The sequence below is a fragment of the Dryobates pubescens genome, chromosome 18 (assembly GCF_014839835.1).
Source record: "Dryobates pubescens isolate bDryPub1 chromosome 18, bDryPub1.pri, whole genome shotgun sequence".
NCBI classification, from domain to species: domain Eukaryota; kingdom Metazoa; phylum Chordata; class Aves; order Piciformes; family Picidae; genus Dryobates; species Dryobates pubescens.
In genome coordinates this window covers 22,820,937-22,830,578 of record NC_071629.1, presented here as the reverse complement: position 1 = coordinate 22,830,578, position 9,642 = coordinate 22,820,937, and the positions used below count along the sequence as shown (strand labels likewise).

Below are 9,642 nucleotides of genomic sequence, written 5' to 3'. Positions count from 1 at the left end.
ACTGCTGCCGCTTCTGCAAGCCAGAGCACGGTTAGAGGACATAGCTGAGCTGAACAGGATGGGTCCAGACTCGGTGCCCCACTGCTGGCCCTGCACCAGAGCTGTTGGTGCAGGATCCCACTGCAGCTGAGCACATTTCCTGGAGCCGCAGCCAGCTCAGGGCCGCAGGCAGCCAGGCACAGCTGTCCTGCCTTCAGAGCAGCCATCTAGGTTTGGATCACATTCCCAGCATCTGGCAGAAACACAGCATGCACCCATGTCAAACATAATATATTTATAGCAAAAATAGGCTTTTTCTGTAGCTTCCATACACAAAGTTTCTCCCGGTACATTTACGCAGTAAACAGGTCGACTGAAGCAGTGTGTGCTGGGCTGCCTCCACAGCTGCCCTTGCTTCAGGCTCCCACTTAACACAGGTGGCCTCATTCCTCTTCCATGGCTGCTCTCTGGAGCACCTCCCCAGCCCAGGGCTGCTGCACAGGCAGAGAGCAGTCCTGGAGCAGTGGTGCAGGCTCAGACAGGGACAGCCCAGCTTCAAGCAGCTTTCTGTAGTTCTCTGCTGACTGCAGGCTCTTCCACAACGCTGGTAAACAGTGAGGGACTGGGCCCAGGATCTCAGCCCTCTCAACGTGGTTAGAAGATACAAGCCACAGTAACTCAGGAAGCTTTCCTTGTTCCTCCTGCCCCTCTGCTGCTAGGGGGTAGATGAGGGCCTTTGGGACAACCTCCAAAAGGACTGCCCAAAGTCCTTGGCAGGAACCTTCAGAGCCTGAACACTGTCAGAGGCCTTCTCAACCCACTGTGAGAGCACTAGGGGAACCCTGCCAGCAAGAGCTTCACAGTTTGGAGTTCACCTGGGTCATTGCTTGTCCATCCCAGAGGGGTTTGGCACGTAGACCTAAAGGACGGGACACGGAGGCAGCAAGCACATCCCCTTCCCATGCTGGGCTGGAGAAGAGCCCTGACTTGGAGCCTGCACTCTTCCCTGCCTGACCATGGAACTCAGGACACTGCAATGCACCCACAAGCTGCTGCCACTTGCTCCCAAGTGAGACGCATCACCCCAACGAGGCCAAGCACCAAAGGGTGGATCGCAAGAAGGGCAGCCACTGCAGCACAGGGAAGGAAACCAGCTCTCCCCTTTGGCCTCCCTGCAGCGGCCAGGGCTCCTGCAGCACGCCGCCACGGAGCTTCTGCTGGCAGGAGAGCAGCCCTCGAAACCAGCCCCAGTCCCTTCCCACCCTCCTGCGCCTCTGGCAGTCCTCCTTGGGCACGTTCCAGTCTCCAGCATCACACTGACATCTCAGCAGCACGGGTTTGCCTCACAGTTTGGTAATTGCACGTAACGGGACCACTCAGCGAGCCCCCCGGGGGGTGTGGGGGGCGGGCAAAAGAACAAGACAGTCAGGGCAGCTAAAGTGAGCAAGCCCTCGGCGGCCATCCCAGCACGAGGCTCACGAGTCCAGGGGGGGTGGTGCCCGGCCCTGCCGCAGCACAGCTCCCCAGCCTCTAGGAGATCATGTACTGGGTGATGGCCTGCAGTGCGTACAGCAGCTCGGCCTGCATCCGGGCCTCCAGGATCAGCAGGTTCACGTGGACCTAGCGGAGAAGCAGGAGAGGTTCAGGCAGCTGCAGCGTGCGGCCCGCAGTGCTGCAAGCAAGCACCCACTCAGGCTACTCAGTCTTCTGGCATGGGAAAAAAATGTCACCAACTTTTCCAGCACAGGCAGCTGCCCCTTCTGCCTCTTCCCAGTCCTGCAGGCTGTGGCTGCCTCCCAGAGCCGCATGCCAGGGACACTTGGCACCATCAATGCCAGGCTGGGCTTGACGCTGGCACAGTCCCTGCCACCTACAGCAGCCACTCCTGTGAGTTACAGCTGGACCAACAGTTCACCTGGATGGGCTATAAGGGCCTGGGGGATGCCCATGCTGCCAGTGGCCCCTGTGCTCACCACACTTCAGGCACCCCCATGCCATGGTAAGCCCAACCCCTTACAAGCAGCCAGTTTCCATTTCCCCCCTGCCCACCTCAAACTCATTTGGTGGCTCAAAGGTTTCTGGTACCCCCACAGCCTCCAAAACACCCCCGCCTGCAGCCCCTGCCCGCTCCTGGCCCCAGCACACCAGTGGCTGCCTCACCTTTTCACTGTGCTTGAACTGCTTCCAGAACCTGTCGAACATCTCAGCGTTGGTCTTCTCTGGGTAGCAGGTGACAGTTTTGATGTACACCTTGAGCACCCTCTCCAGCAGCTGGTTCACCTCCGCGTAGTCGTAGTCATCGTACCTGCCAGCACAGCAGGGAGTCACAGCCAGCACCACGGCCCCGCACAGCACCTCCTCTGCTCTGCCCAGGGCAGAGCAGCGCTGCAGGACAGGGCGCACGGCCAGAGAGGCTGAGCAGCAATCCCCTGCCTCGCCCAACATCCGGGCAGGGAATTCACCGAGCTGGGGGTGTTCAGCCTGGAGAAGAGAAGGCTCCAGGCAACCCAAGTAGTGGCCTGCCAGTACCTGAAGGGGCTACAAGAAGGATGGAGAGAGACTTTGCAAAGACCTGCAGTGACAGGACCAGGGGCAATGGCTTCCAACTAGAGAAGAGCGGATTTAGATTGCATGTGAGGAGCAAGTTCTGCACCAGGAGGCTGTTGGAACACTGCAAGAGGTTGCCCAGGGAGGTGGCTGGAGCCCTATCCTTGGAGATATTTAAGGTGAGGCTCGGCAGGGCTCTGAGCAACCTGATCTAGTGGAGGATGTCTCTGCTGACTGCAGAGGGGGTTGGACTGGATAACCTTTGGAGGTCCCTTCCAACCCAGACCATTCTGTGATTCTTTTCCGTTTGCAAGACAACCCTAGGGCCCCACCCTTCCCCCACTCCTGGCAGCTTGGTTCTCCCCAGGGCACCACAAGGTTGTTTCCCTACCTGATGCCAAACATGCAGTGGATGTAGTTCCAGATGCCCCGCTTGAAGACGGAGGGTTCGCAGCCCTGCCTCTTGGCCATGGCAGTGCTTTGCAGGCCATCCACCATCCGAAACTTCTCATCGAGGAGATGCCCGATGTCCGAGTAGAGCCGGTTGACCAGCGAGAAGCCATGGTCCTCCCAAGAGTAATCCTGTTGAGCACACAAAGAGCCTTCTGCAACCGCAAAAAGGGCTCCAGGGCATGTTCCCAGGAAAGGCTGGAGACTCTGGGACACAGCAAAATCAAATAGGTTTGGTCTGGGGGCAGCACTGCCACAAATCACAATAGCCCTCATCAGCCAGCTTCTGAATGCTTCTGACCCTTGCCTACAGGAGGCCCTTTGAGAACAGAAGTCACAGACCACCTCCCTCTCCCCAGGCCTAGTGGGGCAGGTCCCCTCTCAGGGCTGAGCTCCCCAGCAAAAGCAGCTGCGCCAGATCTGGGCTGCACTGGTACCCCCATGACTGTCTGCTCCCCACCAGGAGCCGAGGAGAGGAGAGGAGCCTGGGCTGCTGCCCACCGGGAGAGCAGGAACCTCACCTGGACTCTGAATACCTGCGTCTGATTCTCGTCGCGCCGCGCAAAGTCCTGGTATCCAAAGTCAGGGTCCTGCATGTAGCAGGCAAGGTTGGTGGCACCGGTGACTTCCCCGTCAGGATCAGCTAGAGGGGAGAGCCCTGCAGATGAGTCAGTGATGCACAGCTGCCCTGTGCCCAGCTGCAGCACACAGCAAGAGCTGGGCCTTGCTTCTTTGGGAAGCATCACTGCTTTCTTCCCTCCCCACCAGCATCCCAGGAGCCCCTCTCTGAGCCACACATCACAGAAGATGTAAGTGCAGACACAGGGGAGTAATAGCCAGGTATGCCCATCCTGCTCACCCCCCTCCATCCCTGCCCCTCACCTTCCTCCCGGTCGTGCTGCAGCAGCCTCATCTCTTCCCTGCCCTCGGTCTCCACGTGGATCCGCTGCATGCGTTCCCGCAGAGAATCCAGCTCCATGCAGGAGTCCAGCGACTGCACAGACACAGGGTCAGGGGTGAGGGCAGCGGCCCCAGCCACGTCCCCATCCCCCTGCAGACCCAGCCTCCGGCGCTCACCCGCTTGCGGCTGACGCGCAGCAGCTCCTGGCCGCAGCCGTTGCTGGCTTCACAGATGCACTGGGTACCAGGGGACAAGGCCTTCAGCGAGCCGCGGCCCCCCAGCCCCTCGTCCTGCTCGCAGCCACAGCCGAAGACAAAGCTGGCGAGGGCATGGCAGTGTGCCAGGAGGACAACAGCGTGCACCAGCTCTGCCAGCGACCAGCTCCACTCACTGATCTTCAGCAGCTTCTGCAGGACACAGGCAGACAGCGGTGTGCTGCAGGCAGGGTGCCGGCACCCCCGGGCACGCCGCCGTCCCCACGCCCAGAGGCCCCCTCGGTACCTCAATGTGCTCCTTGGTGATGAGCCACGGCCGGTGTGCCAGGATCTTGTTGATCTCGTTGAGGTTGCGGAGCTTGGGGGGGATGTAGTCGAGGCCACGCAGCCACTGGGGATCGCCCCCCGCCTGCAGGAACTGCAGCACGTGCAGGTTCACCAGGTAGCGGCAGTGGTGCCGGGCAGCTGCCTGCAGGAGCAGCCTGTCAGCACCTCCATGCTACACCCCTGGGGCAGGTGTCCTGGGACCCAGCGCCCCCCCACCCACCCACCCTCCGCTCTGTGACACTCATGGCCTCTGCAGCCAAGCCCGTGGCAGGAGCTGGCTGCTGGCAGGGCTGGGCAGGAGCCCCCTGGCCCTCGGGTGCTCACCATGATGGCAATGTAGTGGCGGCAGTCAAAGGGCAGCGGCCCGTCCATGTGCATCAGGTAGTGCTGAGTCTTGAGGAAGCTGTCGAGGTACTGCGGGTGGTAGCCCATCTGCTGGGTCACCGCCTCCAGCCGCCCCCGGTTCGCCAGCACCTTCACAAGCAGCAGCTGGGGGCGCTCAGGGTCGCTGCTGGACATCTTCACTACCTGCCGGGAACAGGCTCTGCTTAGCTCTCCTAGAGCAACTCCTGCTGCAACAGCCCACACCAGCCAAGCCCGGGCTCTGTAGGGGCTGGGACCCACTCTCCCAGCTTGGTGCCCCCAAAGGAACACCATCAGAGAGCTGGGGAGAGCACTGCTTAGTGGGGCCACTGCTAGCAGGAGAAGAGGCTGCAAGAAAACACAGGTTGGTCTCTGCCTGGGAGAGGACATTGCCTGGGCAGCAGAAGCAAAGAGCCAACTACAGTTGATGTTTCCTTGCAGCCTTAGTGACAATGCAAGGGCAGAGCAGGAGAAATGTGACAGGTGGGAGACATTCCAGAGTAGAGCAGCCCATCAGCCTCATCTCCTGAACCCTGCACCACCAGCACTGAGGCCTCCCACCCAGCACTAGGACAGGAGGAGAGCTGTGGTGCCAGCTGAGCTGCTCCCATGCTTCTGCCTAGCAAGCCAAGGGGCAAGAGATGCTCTGGCATGCACCACTTGGTTGGGAGCACACAAAGGGGCTCAGAGGTCTTCCCACACTCTGCCCAAGGAGGTCCCACAGCACATGGTTAAGTGGCACAGCTAGCACCAGGTGTGCCCACTGGTGGAAAGACAGATGGGCAGCTTGGTGAGGGAGGTCCATACACACCCAGCAGCACCCACCCCAGCCAAACACAGCCACGAGCCACACCGCCCCTGTCCCTCCAGAGAGAGTGGTGGGACCAGAGGGTGGGGATGTGCAAAAGTCACCCTGGCAGCTGCTGCACCTCAACAACCCCCTTGCCACACCTCCTGATAGCAGGTTCTGCACCTGCAGCTCACCTGCACCGAGCCATGGGTGCAGCAGAAGCCAGCTCCTGTCACACAGCCATGGCTGCCGCTCACACACAGCGGTCCAGGCAGCACCCTGAGAGGCAGAGGGTGCACCTCCCATCTGGGGCTCCAATCAAAGTCTCACCTGGGAGCAATCTGCCACCCTGACACCACCTTCCTCCCACCTGTCTCTCCAAAGGCTGGTGGCACGGTGACTGCCGTGACACAGTGCAAACCAGAAGCACGTCTGTAAATCAGTCCCAGCATGGCTGCTGACCAGGACCCCTCATGCCCTGGGCACCTCACCTTGCCAGCAGCTATCCTGCCAATCAGAGAGCCATCAGGGCATTCACTTCTGCAGCAGCTTGATATGCTGCCATGGGGTGACCCAGGGGGTCGAGGCAGCACCAGCAAGGATGGCAAAGCCAAGGGGCATGGAGAGGAGCACCCCAGGGTAAGGGGGAAGCAGAGAGGGACTGAGCCACACAGCTGCATGGAGCAGCTGCACTCACACAAGCAGCACAGGGAAGCAGCTCTGGCTATTTTCTGCTGCCCTGCACTTGTGACAAACACACTGGCTCAGGTATCAAGAGATGTACTTTGTGCCATTTGGAGCTTCCTCTTCCCATTTGGTCAAGCAGGTCCAAAAAAAAAACCAGTCCCTAAATTAAGATGGGGAGGGAAGAAGAGCAATGAGTTCTCTGTCCTTTGGGAGAAGGTGCAAGCCAGAAGTGACCTGCAAAAGTCCCTGACAGAGTCCTTCTGCTAAGGGAAATGAGCTGCCCTGAGCACACCCCTGGGTCTACAGCTACTGGTCCCCTTCCACTCTCACCAGGGGAAGATGGTCCCCAGTGATGACCTGTGTGGGAGCCCAGGGCTCAGCCTCCAGGCCACCAGCTCGCCCTGCTCTCCTCCAGGTGATGACAGCTGGGTTGGAAAGGGAGGATAAAGGAAAGGTACAGGGCAACTCCTCATCACCCAGCTGGGCACTCCTGCCTGCTCCCCATGATACCGGCTCAGCCCAGGGGGCCTCCTGATGTCACCACATACACCCTCCCCGCCTCACCTCCCTCTCTCATCGCCCCGGTGCCACCTTCCTCAACCTTCCCAACCATAATCCTCCTCCTTCCCTGCGCCCATTCAAAGGCCTGGCCACAGGGGACCATCGTCCCCCTCCTGCTGCCTCCCTTCCCAGGAGGGGTTTCATGTGCCCACAGCACCCCTGAACCCCAGGAGCACCCCCGACCTCCCCCCCTCCCTGCCCGGGCAGGGGGGTTTGGGGAGCTATGCCAGGCGCTGCCCGGGCAGCCAATCGCCGAGCAGCAGTTTGCATGTAAAGCAGGCAGGAGGATGGAGGAGCTCGGCCGCTCCAGTGCCCTGCGACCGGGAGAAAGGCCGGGCGGTGCCGGGAGCCATGGGAGAAGGGCTGGGGGACCCCGGCTGGGCAAGGCTCGGTGATGTGATCCCCTCCTCCCTCCCTTTACAAGAGGAGACCACAGCTCCGCCAGGGCCAGGGCCCCCGCCGGTGATGCTCGCTGGGGCGGACACGTCTCGTCCGGTCCCCTGCCCCGGTTCTCGAGGGGCAGGGGAAGTGCCAGTGTCTGCGGTGCGAGGCCCGGCGCCGGCAGCCGGCAACCGGTAACCGGTACCGGGGTCCATTGTGCGGGCGGCCACAGCGCCCCCGGTGCTCGCTGCGGGCAGTGCAGGCGGAGAGAGAAAAACAAGTTTGATTGGCAGTGATGGAGGCACGGCGCCTCCCGCATCCCGCACAAAGGGGACGGGGACGGAGCCGCTGCACTGGCACCGCTACTGGGCTGCCGGTCACTGTATCGGGAGATTATGTCTCGCTGGCCTCACAGCCGCGCCGGGCCGGAGGCGGCGAGCAGGGCCGAGTCCAGTGCTCCGGTACGGGCTCCGGCGGCGGCGGGGCGGGTCTGGTCCTACCTGTCCCGGCAGCCGCTGGCACCGACTTCCTCGGGGATGCTGCACGCTCTGGGGACACACGATCATGGTGAGCCGGTGCCGTCTGCAGCGCCAGTGACCGGCGCCGGTCCCTACCGCCCGCCCCCTCCTGCCCCGTCCCGGCTGCCGGCAGCGCTGAGCCGGGGACCGCGGGGGCGGGGTCAGGGCTTTGCTTCCATCAATCACCGCCGTGAGGGGGCGGGATCATCGCGTCCCTTTCACCAATCACCGCCGTGAGGGAGCGGGGCCATCGCCTCCCTTCCACCAGTCACCGCCGTAAGGGGCCGTGCCCCCGCTCCGTCTTCACCAATCGCCGCCGCGAGGGGGCAGGGCTGCCCGCGCCGCGTCTCCTATCGGCCTCGAGGGGGCGGGACCCGATGTACCACGTGGGCAGGTGGAAAATTTCCTGTCCGCCAGGCGCAGAGGCACTGCCTGCCGCGGGCAGCCGCTGGGGGGCGCAGTGGGGCTGGGCTCGAGGCCTGTCCCGGTGTCCCCGTCTTTGTTTCCGCCTGTCCTGGTGTCCCCCTGTCCTTGTGTCCCCCTGTCTTTGTTTACCCCTCTCTTTGTGTCCCACTCTCCTCATCCCCTTCTTCCGTTTCCGCCCGCCTGCTCAGCCCAGGGTGCCTCCTGCTGTTGTCACCAGCCACATCCTACCGCCTTGCCTCCCCAGCCTCACTCATCGCCCCCGGTGCTCCCTTCCTCACCCTTCCCGGCTGTAACCCTCCTCCTTTCCTGTTCCCAGTCGAAGATCTAGGTACGGGGAAGCATCGCCCCCCTCCTGCTGCCCCGATTCCCTGGTGGAGTTTCATGTGCCCACCACAGCACCCCCGAACCCCGGCAGCACCTCCGACCCCTCACACTCTCCCTGCCCGGGCAGGGGAGCTATGCCCGGTGCTGCCCGCGGAGCCAACCAGCCAATGGCCGGACAGCAGTTTGCCTGTGAAGCAGGCAGGAGGATGGAGGAATTCAGCCGCACCTATGCCCTGCGACCGGCAGCCATGAGAGAAGGCCCGGGGGACGCCTTCTCGCCCCCCCCCCTTCAGACTCTGCCATGTGAACCATCCCACCCTCGGGGCTCCATCCCTCTGTAAGGCGAGACCAGGGCTGTGGCTGTACCAGTGGCTCTGCCAGTGATGGTGGTGTGCCCCTGTCCTCATCCCCTCCCTCAGCTGCCACCCACCATCCGCACGGATAGCACCAGCCAAGGGGCAGCCCCAGCCTTTATTGAGCCTCAGAGCTGTCCCTCCTGCTTCTCCGTCCCCAGACATGCTCTGGAGGGTGAAGCTGCCTTGTGCCAGGTCCACTCCATCCTCACTCTACCTAGGCCTTGCCCCAATGCCTTTGCCTGCACAGAGAGGCAGAGCACTGGGGGCTGCAGTGAAGGGGTGAAGCGGTGTGGGGACAATGAGGATATGGTCACAGGGTTGGCAGGGCAGGGGAATTGAGCCTGAGGATGCTGGAGGACACAGGGCATGAGGGTAGTATTGGGGCATGGGGACAGAAAAGCAGGCCATATTGAGCCAGCAGCCATGGGATCAAGCCAGGGCATGAGGGTGAAGGGCATGGGGCACAGCAGACATAAGGATGGGACTGTGGGGCATGAGGGGAACAGGGCAGCAGGGAGCAGGAGCAACAAAGCATGGGGACAGGAGCAGCTTCTGCATTGAGCTGTGTGCCCACGAGGTGCAAGAGCCCTCAGGTGATAAGGGCTGGCCTGCAACTGATAGTGTGCACCTGTCCCCAGGGCAGAGGTGGTCTTAGTGAAGGTTGGCAAGGCCATGCTGGCTGCCCTAGGAGCCACCAGCAGCCCCTTACTGCTCCTTGGCCTTGCACCATTGAGAACAGTCTCCATGTTAGGTGTCCTCTCCTCCAGCATCTGCAGCACGCCAACCTGCTTCCTGTGCACGTGCTCACCCTGCAGCT

General features: G+C 61.9%; 1 protein-coding gene across 3 annotated transcripts; it reads right to left on the bottom strand.

Annotated features, from left to right (window-relative positions):
- Positions 1-259: 259 nt before the first annotated feature.
- LOC104296354 (sestrin-3) lies at positions 260-7,865 on the bottom strand. Of its 3 annotated transcripts, XM_054169597.1 has the most exons (9): positions 7,702-7,865; positions 4,744-4,947; positions 4,379-4,561; positions 4,054-4,284; positions 3,859-3,970; positions 3,498-3,619; positions 2,918-3,108; positions 2,140-2,284; positions 260-1,599 (listed from the first exon to the last, which is right to left on the bottom strand). In XM_054169597.1, exons 1-9 carry the CDS (start codon positions 7,765-7,767, stop codon positions 1,510-1,512), a joined length of 1,344 nt encoding a protein of 447 aa, XP_054025572.1. In that variant the 5' UTR covers positions 7,768-7,865; the 3' UTR covers positions 260-1,509. The 3 variants fall into 3 exon arrangements, with proteins under 3 accessions (XP_054025572.1, XP_054025571.1, XP_054025570.1); XM_054169596.1 differs by lacking the exons at positions 260-1,599; positions 2,140-2,284; positions 2,918-3,108 and having other exon boundaries at positions 3,160-3,634; XM_054169595.1 differs by lacking the exons at positions 260-1,599; positions 2,140-2,284; positions 2,918-3,108; positions 7,702-7,865 and having other exon boundaries at positions 3,160-3,634; positions 4,744-5,670.
- Between the last annotated feature and the right edge of the window lie 1,777 nt (positions 7,866-9,642).

Coding starts and splice junctions, on each gene's coding strand:
- LOC104296354 (XM_054169597.1), bottom strand. CDS start 7,767: ATGATCGTGTGTCCCCAGAGCGTGCAGCATCCCCGAGGAAGTCGGTGC. Junction 3,620..3,858: donor GCAGCACGACCGGGAGGAAG/GTGAGGGGCAGG, acceptor TCTCCCCTCTAG/CTGATCCTGACGGGGAAGTC. Junction 1,600..2,139: donor AGTTCAAGCACAGTGAAAAG/GTGAGGCAGCCA, acceptor CTTCTCCGCTAG/GTCCACGTGAACCTGCTGAT.